Raw genomic sequence first — 16,447 nt, forward strand, 5'->3', positions numbered from 1 at the left:
TGCTGTAAATCAGGAACAAAAACAGAAGTTGCTGGAAAAGCTCAGCACATCTGACAGCATCTGTGAAGAAAAAAAATCAGAGTTAATGTTTTGGGTCTGGGGACCCCTTCCTCAGAACTATTCTGATGCTGCCAGATGTGCTGAGCTTTTCCAGCAACTTCTGTTTTTGTTAGAGAGATAAATGTCTGACTCAATGATCGGTGTGGGAGAAACAGATTCAAATTCGTAGGACAATGGCGCTTCCACAAGGAGCTGTTCTGATGGGACGTGCTCTGCTTGAATAATGCTGGGACCCCCCCGGCAAAATTACAGAACTAGAATTGCGGGTGCAGTTTTAAAATGAAAGTGGAGGGGGGCCTTTAGTTGCATGGAAAGTTGTGGGGAAAAAAAAAGGTGGTGGGGTTGGTCAGCGAAGTTATTAAAAACTTTCCAGACCAAGTAATAGGGCAGAGAATGAAAAGGCTCAATAATCCAACATCAGGCACAGCAGATAGGGGACAACCATGAGAAGGGGGACAGTTAACATACAGGTGGAATACATGTAGGCACGCAGTACACAATAGTTTATAGCACAAATTGGAATTGCCAGGTAGAATGATGCAGGTATCACATTAGGTGATCAGGGCTGGGAACTAATAGCCAAGAATACACGTCATATCAAAAAGGACAGGTGGATTAGCAGGGGGCATTGGGTTGCCTTGTTAGTAAGAAATGAAATTAAAATTGATAGCAAGAAGATATGTAGAATCAGGTGTAAATTTTGTTCAGGTACAGTTGAAGAACTAGAAAAGGCAAAACAAAAACTGACCCTGATGGGAGTTGTGTACAGGCCTCCTAGCAGTACTCAGGAAGTGGGCAGAAAATAAATCAGGAGATAGAAAAGACATGTAAGAAAGGCACTATTACAATAATCATGGGGGATCTTCAATATGCTAGTGGACTGAAGATCAAGTTGGAAGCAGGTCCCAAGAAAAGGGTTTGTGAAATGTCTATAAGATGGTTTTCCAGAGCAGCTTGTGGTAGATTCCACTAAGGAACAGGTAGTTCTGGATTTAGTGTGTGTAATGAGGTAGACTTGATTAGGGAACTGAAGGTGAAGGAATCCCAGGGGGCAGCGACCATAACATGATAGAAGTCAACCTGCAGCTTGACAGGGCAAAGAATGAATCAAATATAACAGTATTCCAGTTGAGTAAAGGTAAGTACAAAGACATGAAGGAAGAGCTAGCTAGAGTGGATTGGAAAGGAAAGGAAGCCTAGCTGGGAAGACAATGGAGCAGCAATGGCAGGATTTTCTGGGGGCAATTTGGGAGGCACAGCAGAAATTCATCCCAAGGAAGAAGAAACGTACTAAGGGGAGGACAAGGCAACCATGGCTGACAAGAGAAGTCAGGGACAGCATGAAAGCAAAAGAAAAAAAGCATTCAACATGAAGGTTAGCAGGAAGCCAGAGGACGACGAAGCCTTTAAAAACCAGCACAGAATAACTAAAAAGACAATAAATGGAGGACAAGATGAAATGAGATCACAGTGGCTCAGTGGTTATCACTGCTGCCTCACAGCACCAGGGATCTGGGTTTGACTGCAGCCTTGGGTGACTATGTGGCATTTGCACACTCTCCCTGTGCTGCGTAGGTTTCTACCAAGTGCTCCAGTTTCCTCCCACAGTCCAAGGATGTACAGGCTTGATGGATTACCCATGGTAAATGCAGACTAATGGGGTTGGGTCTCAGTCGGATGCTGTGAAAAATTGATGCAAACTTGATGGGCTGAATGGCCTCTTTGTGCACTGTAGGGATTCTAGCCAGTAAAAAACAAAAAAAAACACACTTGCTATCTTTTAAAAAAGATATGTAAAAAGCTAAAAAAAAAAAAGAGGCAAGAGTGGACATTGGATTGTTTGAAAATGAGGCTGGAAAGTAGTAATGGGGAGCAAAGAAATGGTATAGGAACTAAACAGATACATTGCAATCTACACACTGGAAGATAGCAGAACTTTAAGAGAGTCAGAGGTGAGTTTAAATGACCATCAGTAAGGAGACAGGGCTAGGAGTGCAGTAAGATCTGAAGGTGGAGAGTACTGAAGGAGATAGCGGAGGAGGTTGTGGAGGCATTGGTGGTGATCTTTCAGGAATCGCTGGAGACAGGGAGGGTTGCAGAGGACTGGAAAATGGCTATCGTGGGGGGAAACTAGAGGCCGTTTAGTCTGACCTCAGTCGTTGGTAAGATTTGGGAGTCTATTTTTAAAGGTTTAGGGTGCAGAGTACTCAGAATTGCATGGTAAAATAGGGCTGAACCAGCACAGCCTCATCAAGGGGAGATCACACTGGCCACATCTGTTAGAATTCGAGGTGGTAACAAGCAACTTAGACAAAGGAGAGCCAGTGGACATGATCTATTTGGATTTCCAGAAGGCCTTTGATAAGTTGCCATGCGAGAGGCTACTAAATAAGTCAAGAGCCCAAAGAATTACTGGATTTATTAAAGAAAAAATTGACTGACTGGCAGAAGTGGGGGAAAAGGGGTCTTTTTCAAGATGGCAGCAGGTAACTAGTGGAGTTCACAGGGGTCGGTGTTGGGATCACAACTATGACATGATAGTTCCTTTATCCAGATAATTAATGAGAGCACAGTTGCTAAGTTAGCAGACGACACAAAGATACGTGGAGGGACAGGCAGTGTTAAGGAAACCACGAGACTGCAAAGGACTTGGACAGGCTAGGAGAACTGGCAAAGTAGCAGCAAATGGAATATAATGTGGGAAAGTGAGGCGCTATGCACTATGGTCAGATAAGTGTGACAATACTGTAATTTAACAGTGTATCTTGTTCTTCTTTTTAAAAATAAAGAAAGGTTGAGACAGAAGTGCCAAACAGTCTGCTCAAAGCCAATAAAGTAAAACAGCTTTGAGACCTTAGGATTTTTTGAAGTTGAACAATAGAAGCAACCTGAATGGCGGGGGCGAAGTGTCAAGCTTCCACACAACCAAGATTTTTAGTTTTAGCTTTTAGCAGTTGCTGGAAGCTCTTATTCTCTAATACAGCTGAATATAGGCAGTTGTCTTCCTGTTCCTATAACCGCACGTGACACAATCTCTTTTACTGAATCTGCCTTTGTCAATGGCATGTTTATGAAATGTTACCATATATTAACTACTATATAACTGTTTCAGTATCTATTATTTTGTTAAGCATTTCAATAGCGTTACAATTAAGCCAATTCTCACATTTTTATTTTGTCTGTATCTTAACTGTAGCGTAAAAGTTAGTGCATTTTGTTAATGCCAAGTAGTTTGACCAATGGCTTTGCATCTCGATCACAACACCTTACAATTACCTTTAAAATAAGAAAAAAAAAGTTAGGGTCTCAGCTGTCTTCTTAATATATTTTGAGGAGGTTTGGTCTGTCCATAAACAATATAGATGCAGATTATTTTCTAAACAGGCAAAGGCTTCAGAAATCTGAAGCACAAAGGAGACTTAGTTTAGGATTTCCTGAAGGTTAACATACAGGTTCAGTTGGCAGTTAGGAAGGCAAATGCAAAGTTAGCACGGATTTCAAGAGGATTAGAATGCAAGAGGATTAATGTATTGCTGAAGCTGTATAAGACTTTGGTTAGACCACATATGGAATATTTTTGGACCCCGAATCTAAGGAAAGATGTCTTGGCATTAGAGGGGGTCAAGAGGAAGTCACAAGAATGATCCCAGAGGTGAAGGGTTTGTCATACGAGGAACAATTGAGGACTCTGGGTCTGTACTCTGAGTTTAGAAAGATCTCATTGAAACTTAGAGCGGCCTGAATAGATGGACATGGAGATGTTTCCACTAGTAGGAGATGCCAAGACACAAGAGCACAGCCTTAGAGAGTGAAGGGACAATCCCTTAGAACTGAGATGCAGAGAAATTTCTTTAGCCAGAGAGCTGTGAGAAGTGCCGCAGAAGGCTGTGAAGGCCAAGTCATTGAGTGTGTTTAAGACAGAGATAAATAGGTTCTTGATTAGTGAGGGGGTCAAGGACTGTGGGGAGAAGGCAGGAGAATAGGGTTGAGAAATATATCAGCCCCGATTGAATGGCAGAGCAGGCACGATGGGCCGCACGGCCTAACTTTTCTCTTGTACCTTATGGTCATTCTGACAATAGAAACAGCCACTTCCTTTACAAATTGATGGGAAAGAATTTAATTCAGGTTTACTATGTTTTCTTAGGAAATTTTATCACTGCTTGTTTACCCACCATGCAACAGGGAGGGAACATTAAGCAGTGGTTAAATGATCTTTTGACAGCGATCTCTAACTCATACTGCAAGGTGTACTACAAGTAATTAAAAAGGAAATGCTCTTTGTCTATCTTACTTATTGCAATTGAAAAAAATCCAAGTAGCACCCACAATACTTGACTAATGGTCAGATGCACCAATTTTACACTTCACTTCAGCATGCAATTTTTCAAATGCCTAGTTTATCACTCCATATTTACAAGTTCACATCACATCAATAAGATGCACTCCAATACCCAAGCTAGACTTGGCGCCCTTTGCTTCATTATAATACATTGTAGAGTTAATTTCACAGCTACAGTAGAGGAATTTGTGGAATCATACATATGAATAACAGCATGAGAAAAGAAAACAATGAACCAAATAAACTTCAAAGTCAGCAGCAGAAACTATTAAACATCAGAAATTTAGTCATGAGGGAATGAAAAATTACTGGCAAAATGAAATGAAATGTAGAGTTGAAGTTAGAAATCAGACCAGTCATGATTTTATTCAATGGCACAGCAAGCTAGGAGGGCTGAGTGGCCTACTCTTCTTTGATCGTAAGTTCAAATGTAATTTAATTTTTTTTCCCCCTCCAAAACTGTTATCTAAATTGGTTTCAAAATGCAAAACATACAAGAATCACACATCAATGGGATTGGAATAGGAACTGCAATGGGGGCACAGGGGCTTGCTCAGATTCAAATTTGGATAGAGGTTGGTAACACACATCCAATAAATAAAATGAACCAAGTTTCAAACCAATTACATACTACTACAAGAATCTGCAACATACAGATGATTTCAGGTTTGGTTTATGACTCAAAGCAGTAGAGACAGCACATTCTATGGGATTATGTTTTAATTATATTTTTTAACATGCTTCTTTCCACCCCACCCATCACTTTTCAGGCTGTGCTATGGCATGCAGGACTGATGATCTTACATGGAACCTGTAAACAAGATGTTCAACATTGGGTGGTTGTATTTTGATAAATGCACCAGTGTGATGTCAAATGTGCATACTGGTGAACAGCCAACTTCACAGGAGTCATGGAAGCAATGGTGGCCTGAACTCAAACTTTACAGAAATGAAGGCAACCTCTAGCACTGACAATTTCCACAATTAATGCAAAGATTCAGCGAGAATTTAACTTTGAATTGAAATGTTTCCTTTCAATACAAGAAAAAGCACCTTGAGAATAACACTAGCAAAACTACTTCATAAAGTCATCCACAATCTTAGCAGTTTTAACCAAGTAAATGGGAATGAACTACTTTGACGAGAGGGGCAATGAACTTTAGTCTAAATTCTTATTAATTTCCATCAAATTCACCAGTGTCAAGGAGAGACAACATAAATGAAATTAAAGAACTTGAGCTGAAATAGCACTGTTACATTAGATGGTTATGCCACACAGATCTTAAGACTAAGACTTAAAGGTTTGCTTATATTTTTCTCTCTCCTGTCTCAACATTGTCAAATTTAGCCACACACTCCAGTAAACAGCATGACAAGAAAAACCATGTTTCATTTCAGGACATGTACACCAATCCAACAGTAGCCGAAGTTCTGGAAATTTCAGAAAAGTGAGGTTCTGCTTTGAATTCAAACCCCAATACAAACAATAGTTACTGAAAACAAAATCTGAGCTGAGGCCATGTTGGCATTTCATCTTTCAAGTGCACTTTGTGAAAACTGAGCTGTTCACAAACCCTGCATTCACTAGCAACAAGTTGTACAGTAACTGGGGACAAGTGTAAAACTTTTTCTGCACAAGCAATTCACTGCAAACTCAAAAGCATATAACACGTTTGCTAATGCATAAACCACAAAGTGCCAAGTATAAAACGATAGATTTGTGAAAAAGAAATTTTGTATGATGTTAAAAAGTATCAACTGAAAAGTTTCTGACTTTGCTGTGGTATGAATAATGCTTCAATAGGATTAAAACCAATCCTCAAAGCATTCATCTTTTAATTTGTTACAGTAGCAGTATGGAACTAGTAAACCAGATCTAATCTAAGAACATTCAAGAAATCATATATCTGATTTCATTCCCAAAAAGGTCTTCAACTACAGATAGAATTCAGCAGAGTATGAAAGAGTTAAATCTTGCAGACTTCAAATCCTGTAATCTTCCAAATCATACATGTTGGTTAGACATGGAGTACTTTGGGTACATTTTTAAAATAAGAGTTGTAAAGGGCAGCTTTGAAATAAGAAGATAATGCTTAAAGATAGGACATTTCAGAAGCTGCTTCAGATCCAGTGTTACTTTGCCAGAGTCATGGCAGTAGCTCTGGTCATGAATGCAAACTGGGTTCCAGCTGCACTTTATTTAAGTTTTGCCAGTGGACTGTGAGCAGCCTCAAGGATTTCCCAGCCATATAATTAGACCAAATGTATCAATAAAGGTGGGAAAGTCAGGTGATATCAATTCAGCTTTCAAACATCAGTTTTCAGATGAGACACAGCAGCAAAGTAAATTAATAACTAAATGCTCATGAGTAGGTCATTCATAATACCCCAGTCACATTTTACATCCCACTTTGAAATTAAAGCTATTTCAAAATTAGTGTATCTAACATCTAATATAAAAACTCACATCAATTCAATGGGCAAAGAAGGAGAAATCTAGAATATGCATTACAGCTCAAATCCATCGACCCACAAAAAAGGATGATTTAGACATTCTAGCTGATATCACTTGTCCTAAATGTCCACACTACTGAATAATTTATATTGGGATTGGATGAAATATCATAACACACATTTATACACTACCTTTAATGTAGCAAAACATATCCAAACATTTCAAAATTAAGAGCCAGTTTTGAACAACACAGTTGCAGGGAAACTAAGGGGTACAGCAAATATACTAAGGTGAACGGGTTTGTGAAGTCTTAGAGTTTGAATTCAAAATGACTTCAGTGGCCAAGTGGTGATAGTTCTAAGGATAAATGCGAAAGTCAAATTTGGAAAACAGAAGCTTCAAGCAGGCAGACGCGGCTGGAGGACATGGATGTAGCTAGAGAAAAGATTTGTACCCTGTCATTTTGAACAATGTAGAGGGGATACCAACTGAAGCCTGCAATGGTATGGGTTCAAGTCAACAGGACTTTGTGCAGAATAGAATGTGGATGATAGCACTATGGATTAATTGGTAGTTAAGGAGGATGAAACTTGGGAGGGCGGCAAGAAGGCATCGGGAAATTGAGAGTCTGGGATGAAAGAGACATGGATGTGGATTTCAACAACAAAAAGACAAACAGCAATGAAACACTGAGTGGGTGATTCGATATAGGAAGGACAATGAAGAATGTGGTTAATTACATGGAAGGTTCTTTACCACAATGATCTGAACTGTCACTGGCATAGAAACAAGAGCAAAGCATTTAGAACAGATCAAGAATCCACAGAACTGACATGTTCTGGAATCTCTCGAGGTACAGAAGATTGGGACCAAGTCGGCAATTGAAGAGGAAGGAATGGTTAGGGGTAAGCTTTTAATTAATAGGTGAACCCATGAAAGCATACAACTGCTACTATTAGATAAAAATGTTTTCAGGTACACTTTAATAGAATCCTCTGCTAAATAATTAAGTATCAATCTAAGTGCACCCTATTTGCAATGGGGTACTGCACTTTCTCTTGCCCTAGCTAACAATATACACAGCTAATAGATATGGTGGTGTAAAATTTACTGGAAGTTTGTTTTTCTCAAATTAGCAACACCCAGAAGAAAATCCTGTGAGGCTCCATATCAGAACTCAAACATCAATTTTTGTCGTGAAAGTCACCTACATGAGCAGAAGCAAGACATTGAGCCCATTGAGTCTACTCTGCAATTCAATAAGATCATGGCTAATCTGAAAACCCTCAACTTCACTTTCCTGCATTATCACTGTAACCTTTGAGTAAAGAGCTGATTAAAAAATTCTCAGCCTTGAATGTACTTAATGATGTGACCTCAGCAGCCTTCCACAGATTCACTACCCTCATAAGAATCTCCTCTTCATCCATTTTATATGTGCAACCTTGTGTTGACATTATGTCCTCTTTTGTAGCTCAAGTCTTTTTCCATTTAAATAAATTCAGCTGCTCTCTTCTTCCTCTAAAGTGCTTAACCTTACAGGTTCCCACATTATGTTCCACGTACAGAGTTTTTACCCACTTGCTTATCCTGCCTATATCCCTCTGCACCCTGTGAGAGATGCTCACCATTTACCTTGCCACTATTTTTTGTGCTATCTGTACACTTGGCTATAGTACATCTCTAAGACAGTGGTTATTTTAACACAGTCAAACTAACCTATTCAATGCACCTAGTTTAGTCTTCATCCATCAATTTCAAAAAAGCAATTGTTGGGCAAATGCCAAAACTTTGGACAACAGTAATCTGGGCCTCCTATACAAACATATAAAATGCACCTACGGCTCAGGTCCATTATTTGCACATTGTAGCCTTTAGATCATTAGATGTAGTTGCTCACTTTTTGTTTACATTGTCACTTTGGTCAAAAGAAAGATCAGTGACTGGGAAATTAACACATCAATAGTAATTGAAATAGGACTGTCCAATAAAAACTGCTGTCTATCTACAAAGAACTCTCAACAAATCAAAAAATGCTTGTACAATCCATCACTTTAAGATGATGCTAAAAAAAGTTAAAGTAACATGCTTATATGAATTGCATTGACACATTTACTAGGTTATTCAAGTCACTTACTCAAAAGGTTTAGCTAAAGTTGCCATCCATGACATAAGCACAAATTAGCAGGACATCTCAATGAAATACAAGGTAATGCATATTGTCAGAGATATCATTCTTCATATGAAATGCTCAGTTGCTTATTAATGTGGACATTGAATGGTACCCTACTAGTTTTAAAGAGCAGGGAAGGGAAATCTCCAAAAGAAAGAACCGATATTATTCTTAACTATACCTCCTAAAACAGATTACCTGGTCATTCATGTAACTGCTGCTTGAAAGATGCTGCATGCAAAAGGGCTGCCAAATTCAGAACATGGTAAAAATCAACAGCACCTCAAAGCAACACTGTGCCAGAAGTGCACTACAAAACCTATTCAGACCCTGCATAAAATGAAGATCTTTATCACATGCAAAACCTTAGTTAATTTTGATCATTCCATTCATCTGGTTTAGATAATGAATTAAACATGAAGCATCTTTTCAGCAGAGATATTTTACTCAAATCTGCATTCTTCTCCTAGATTCTTAAATAGTCATTTATGAAGTCCTGGCAAAGACTACTAGGGAAAGGGAGCTACTAAGAGGACGGAGGTAACACAAACAATAATTGATAACTTGTTACGTGTGTAATTGTCCAAATATGTCCTGTCCACAAAACAGAAAATGTGGCAGACGTTTTGCACAATCTAAAGTACATTCCATCAGCCTAATCAACAAAGCAATGGAAGATGCCATCCAAAAGGTCATCAAGGGGCAATTATATACATCAAACCTTATGACCGATGTTCAATTTGGGTGCAACTCAGACCACTTGGCTTCAGACTTCATCCATCTAGGTTTGGACCAGAGCTGAATTCCAGAAGTGAGGTGAGAATGGCTACCAAAAAATTCCAATAAAACGGAGGTCAATGGGGATTGGGCACATTGGAGTCGTACCTAGCAGAAGGTAGTGATCTGCAGTCGTCAGGGAGTCCTGGTCCAGGACATCACTGTATAAGATCACAAGAAATAGGAACAGGAGTAGGCATTCAGCCCCACAATCCTGCCTGGCCATTCTTAAAGAAATTGCTGATCTGTCCCAGGCCTCAACAACTTTCATGCCAGTTCTCCATAGCCCTCAATGCTCAATTTCAAAAACCTACCTCCTCTTTAAATACTTAGTGATAGGAGTATCACTGCAGGACAGCAATACTGCACTGCAAGAGTACTGCAGTACAGCATCTTCAACCCAATCATATTCAGCTTCTTCAATGGCTTGCTCTCCATCATAAGACCAGAGTGGGATGGGATCACCGATGACTGCAGTGCACAGTTTCAATAATAAATTTGTTAGAGAAGTGAAGGTGTCCACGCCTGCTTGTACTAAGACACGGGCAATAATCAGACTTGGGCAAGTAGCGTTCACCAACACGAATGTCAAGCATTGACCATCTCTAACACCGAGGTCATAATTGACTGCACAAATACTGTAGCTGCAGGACAAGGTCAGAGACTTAGTATTTGATCACGAGACTCATCTCCTGACTCCCAAAGGCAAATGAACAAAGTCTCTATGTCAGCCCTCCTAAGGCTAATCAGAGAGACAATAGCAAGTTCCCCTCTAAATTATACACTAACATGGAAATACATGTCATGCCTTCATCATTGAGTCAAAATCTTGGTATTCTCTACCCTACAGCATTGTGCAGGTGCCTTCAACATGGATTCATGTGGTTCAAGATGCTAACTCACTCTCTTTTCAATGCCAATTAGTGATGGGCAATAAATGCTAGTCATCCCAGAAATGCCCACATCTCAATTTTTTTCTAAATTGTTAAAAGCAGATCTACCCATTTACAAAGATGGGTGAAATATTAAGGAGAAAAAGAAAAATTGGGCGGCACAGTGATCAAGTGGTTAGCACTGATGGCTCACAGCACCAGGGACCCAGGTTCAATTCCAGCCCCAGCCTACAGTGTGTGGAGTTTGCACATTCTTCCCGTGTTTGCATGGGCTTCTGCCAGGTCCTCCAGTTTCCTCCCACAGTTCAAAGATGTGCAGACTAGGTGGATTGGCCATGCTAAATTGCCCTTAGTATTCAGGGGTAGATTAGATGTGCTAGCCATGGGAAATGCAGGGTTACAGGAATAGGATAGCGGATGGGTCTGGGTGGGATGCTCTTTGGAGGGTCAGCATGGACTTGTTGGGCCGAATGGCCTGCTTCCACACTGCAGGCATTGTGATTCTACAAATATTACCTTAACATTAATGCCCTACAAGTTAACTATTACTCAAGTATATTATCTTCAAAATTCAAAAAAAATGCACTCAACCTTCTATGAGAGGATCAAGGATTTATAAAACCGTACATTTCTCAATTAGGATTTACTTTTATATTTCATTTGCAACATCATGGCTGCTTCTAATTTGGTCTTGCAGCTACAGTATTTTTGTGGGCCTATTCACTTAAGTTTGATTGCCTTAAATAACATTTTCAAAAATCTTTTGAGAATTCCTATTCTTAATGACTGAAGCAAGATGGATAATTCTATTCTCTTCTGTTGTTTAGAATTCACTCTGAAAACAAATTAACACGCATTCTTAGTGACCTGATGGAGCAGCATAGCATGGGGTACAAGTCTGTATTCATTGTCTCTGACCCCATGAGTTCAAGATAGCAAGTGTGGCTCCAACGGTTTGTCCCAAACAAAGAGCAAATAGACCAAAAGTTCAGAAAGGATCATTTGCAAACTCAATACTGACACTGACAACAATCTGGGGCAACCTTCAAACCAAAAGTATATGAATACACAGGAGTGAGGAAAATAAAGATCAAATCTGGAGCAAACAAAATAGGGTTCCATTTCTAGGTGCAGAGAGGCTCTCTGCTCCTATGATGCTGCTTGGCCTGCTGTGTTCATCCAGCCCTGCACCTTGTTGTCTCGGATTCTCCAGCATCTGCAGTTCCTACTATCTCTAGGGTTCCATTTCTAATATTTCACTAGCCTGCCTGAGATGTCAGTTATATATTAGGTATAATTCCAGATTAATACAATATATTAAAACCTCGCTGCCAAGGTAAGGTGGCATATGTTATTAGCCACAATATCTCTACATTAAGGAAAGCACTCGCATTTGATTCAGAAACCACCTGCTGGAAATTGCACACATGATGTAGGCTACACTGCGGTCAACTTCCCACTTCAAAAGAAAAAAGTGATCAATGAACACATTATCTTCATTCAAATCAAGAATGGTCATTTAGGAAAAGGCCAGAAAGGAACCAGCACGGGTGAAATTGTAACATAACAGAAGTTGACACAACCTTTTGGCAGTGGAGAATAGGAAAAGGAGAAAAGAGAAGCAAGCCATAACTGTCTTATTAAAATATGGGAAATGGCTGTGTGCAAAGTTAACTGCCACAACAGTGACCACACTTCAGAAGTATTTTATTAGCTGTAAAGTGAGATGTACAGTTATCTTGAGAATTGCCATGTTTCCTTTAATAATAGGAAAATTGACTCCGCTTAAATCGATTACTCCATCTAATTTACTCATTTTCCAATAGTCAATTCATAATACAATAATTTTATAAGACTACAATTTCAAAAAAGTATTACGTTTTCAAACATTTTAGTAGATTTCAGAATTGAGGCATCAAGTCCTGTTTTAAAAAAAACTATTCTATTTTACTTCCTTTTGTTTTAAAAGCTAGGAGTAGCTTTACCATATTAAACCTGATTAGACCACCTATCAAATCACAATTCCCACTCTTCAACTTTACTGTCTTGGTCTTTCATCCAAGGGTCCTCTAGGAAGACAAGCTACAAACCAAACCAAGATTCTGTATTACAAAGCTAAAATGGTCAGTTATTTAGTAACAAAATATATTCACACACAGACTTTCAAATGTACATGTGGGAGCTTTCTACCCACAAGATAAAAAGGACTGGGCAGAACATGTATTTTCCCAGCTTGTTAGAGTAAAACGCCAATGATTCCCACGTCATCACCATAACTACTTTGAGAAACATTGCTACATTTTCACTGCTTTTAAAAGCTTTAATAATTCCCATTATCATTGCACATGGTATATTTTTCTCGAGCCTTTACAATTCGAAAAGCCCCTTTTCTCCTCCACAGTAATGGCTACGTTTATAACGCCAATGGTTTAAGGGATATCCTTCGAGTTTCCCCCTCGGGTTCCTAGAGGTGGGGTTACTGGTTGTTCTTCCATCCAGTCAGTTACCAGACTTTGGGCCCTTTTTGCACCTACTCCTTCAGTGCATTCGGAAAAACATGTCACTTTAATTACAAAAAGACACACTTTTCTCAGTAAGTACAAAATAGGGTTCCATTTCTAATATTTCACTAGCCTGCCTGAGATCTCAGTTATATATTAGGTATATATGAGGGAGGCAGACAGACACAAAAATAATGTTAAACAGCTTTTTTTTTTGGTGGGGGGGGGGGGGGCGACTTGGAATTTGTTTGATTGACGCTGGACCACACAGGGGAAGGAGTGAACTAAGGAAAGTTATGTAAAACTTCGAACTGCAGTTTTGCCTCTGCGCTGCGACTGTGATTTCTGCGGTTGGAAGGAAAGCTTGGATCGTGGCCCGAGCGCTGGAAAGAGAGAAAAGAGAAAAATCCCTTCAGACTCACAGGTCTCCCGTGTACTGAGCACCGCCGACAAAGCCATACTTGTCGATCTTCTGGTCCCCATTGACAAAGCCGTTGATCTCGGAGTCGGAGCCGGAGCCGATCGAGCTGAGGTCTCCCCGGGGGCCGGAGTCGGGATCGGGCACCAGGCTCTCGGTAGTGCCCCTGGGAGGTGACGCCGCTTCAAGCGCCGCGTTCGCCAGATCGTCCTCCCGGCTTTTCTTCATGGCTGTCGGCGCCTGGGCTCGCTGCCAGCGCGGAACGAATCTCTCTTACTCCACCGCCCCCAAACCCCCAGGGAACGTTCCGCCCGGGACTCGCTTCCCCCTCCCCAACTCGCCGTCGCCACCCGGACTCTCAGACACTCCCCGCACCGCTCGAGTTTTCCCGGCTCTCGCCGCGTCGCTCTCCGCACTCCGGTTGCATTGCTGGCTTTGTCTTAAATAAAAGATAAGCCAACTGCTTCCGTACCACGAATTCGGACCTTGACGGTAATCGGTTACCTCCCGCCGGTCGCAAAGAAAACCGTCCCGCTTCGGCAGTGGGGTGGAGGAGAGCAGCTGCGCGTGCGTGATCTGGGCTCTAGGCCCCGCCCCCAACCCTGAGCTAAAGGAAATTGCTTCAGGGCATGTTCCTGAAATAACAAATCACAGATAAGATTATCTCCACTTTAGCAGCACACATATACAAAATCCAAAGCATCTGAAGCAGAAAATAGCATCCTGACTGATGGGTGAAAGTTAATAGACAACAAACAATCGGTCTTATAGATAGACAAAAATGAACTGCTAAATTTCATTTTGCAAAAGGTTGATGAATATTTTTGCAACTTCTAAATTACATATTTTTTCAAATCGCCAGTTACCCTTAACGGTTAGCCACCCGTTTTTCAAATAAACGCGGTATGTTCCAGCTCAAATTCCTGTCAAAGTAGATGGAATCGAAAAGGATAAAACTCATCGGAAGAATTGCACCCACGCATTTTAAAAGAATCTAGGGAAGAGATTGCAAAGACATGCCTTATTTGTTAGAAAAGGGTTTAGTACTATGTTACTGGTTGAGATAACTCTTGAAGATGGATAAAAACACTTCCAGTCACCTTAACATTGGTATTACGAAAAATTAATGGGATTGAGAGAACAGAAGCGAAAATAAATAACAATTCAAGGGCTATCTGAAATTCACAATTGAAAATCTTGACAAATCTATTGATTTTTTTGAGGCAGGAACAGAGTGAACAGGTAGTTGTCATGCAACAAACGTAACTTATCTGAGTTTCAAAAGGCCTTCAATATAGTGTCTTTAACTGAATGAGGACAGGTAATACCAAATAATGAGGCATTCAGAAGAATGGATTTCCAATAGAACTGCAAGATGAAACAGTATATTTTACATGGGCTCTTCACATTATTTTCCAGGCAGGAGGATTCCTGAAACCACCTCATTGATTTTTCCTTGAAAATTTTGTTGTGCCCCCTTTCTACATTATTGTCAGAAATGCCAAAACCAGACCATCCCATGATCACATAGAAATCCAGACCATAAGTTCCAATTCTAGGATCATATTTGGTGTCCACATCAATGTGCTCCTCGAACCCAAGCCCAAAGTTTCCAGTGTTGCAGTATAGACTGGGTGTAAAAGGCAAGGTAAGTGGCAGATGGAAAGTGGTGTTCCACAAGGATCACCACTGCTGGGGCCACCACTGCCTACAATTTACATTAATGGTATGGACTTTGGAATCAAAATCACAATATCTAAATTTGTAAATGGAATCAAACTGGGAAGGGGAATATATTGAGGAGGAGATAGTCAATTGCAACAAAATACAGGAATACATTATTACAGAATGGGCAAATAATTGGCAAATGAAGTACAACATAGATAAATCTGAGAATATACATTTTGGTCAGAAGTACAAGGAGGTCACATTACTTGGAAGATGAAAATACATTGTAATGCAAGTTCACTATATATTTTCATTATTTTGAGGACTTGGACTCTAAAGTAAAGGTAAGCGGGTTTTTGGATTTCAGTGGTATGAAGGTCTGTTTTTTTTTTAAGTAAGGGCCAGAAATTTTCATTTCAAACTGTGAGTTAAAGATAATCTTTATGAAAAGTCTTATGACTTAAGCTATATTTGCTGCTTAAGGTTGACTTGAGTTTTAATTACCAGAGAAGGGCACACCACGGGGCCACAAGAATGTTGAGCTGAAAAGATAAGAATCCATACCAACAGAAGGGCAGTTTAGTTAGTGCAAGTCTTCAGACCAACAGAACTAGACGTAAGTATTAAGTGGTTTTAGTATCCTCAAACTAGTCAACATCAGAGAAAAGTCAGAGAGTTAGCCTGTTTATGTGTCTTGAGGAGACACTGAAAGAATCACATCTGGTGAATGTACAGAAAGTTGCCAAAAGGAAACACTTACAACCTCATCTGTTGTGTAAGAAATTTTAAAGGGAAAATACGAGCTATACTTTAAATTGGTCTGTCAAGTCTCTAGAATCTGACCTGTCTTGTGTGTTATTCTATAAACTGGAATAATAACACCAGGTGCGTACAGAAACAAAGAGATCTCAGTGTAAAAGTACATCAGTCACAGGTTAGAAAGGCCATAACATAAAAAGCTACAAAAAAAAGATAAGCAGGGACATCATGCTAAACTTGTATTGACCCTTGGTTATACCACACTTCGAGGACTGTGTGCAATTCTGGGTGCCATATCATAAGCATTGGAGAGAATGAAGAGAAATTACAAGAATGATACCAGAGATGTGACAGCACACATATTTGGAAAGAATAAGCAAGTTGGATCTTTTTTTTGCTTG

General features: G+C 40.0%; 1 protein-coding gene across 1 annotated transcript in view; it reads right to left on the bottom strand.

The window, feature by feature from the left end:
* The window catches only part of tbc1d10ab (TBC1 domain family, member 10Ab), a 61,803-nt gene extending 47,607 nt beyond the window's left edge, over positions 1-14,196 (bottom strand). The window contains exon 1 of the mRNA XM_048611364.1: positions 13,624-14,196. Coding sequence (XP_048467321.1) covers positions 13,624-13,847 — 224 coding nt within the window. The 5' untranslated portion in view covers positions 13,848-14,196. The remainder of the gene's footprint in view (positions 1-13,623) is intronic.
* Positions 14,197-16,447: the final 2,251 nt, after the last annotated feature.

Source organism: Rhincodon typus, chromosome 24 (assembly GCF_021869965.1).
Source record: "Rhincodon typus isolate 14 chromosome 24, sRhiTyp1.1, whole genome shotgun sequence".
NCBI lineage: Eukaryota > Metazoa > Chordata > Chondrichthyes > Orectolobiformes > Rhincodontidae > Rhincodon > Rhincodon typus.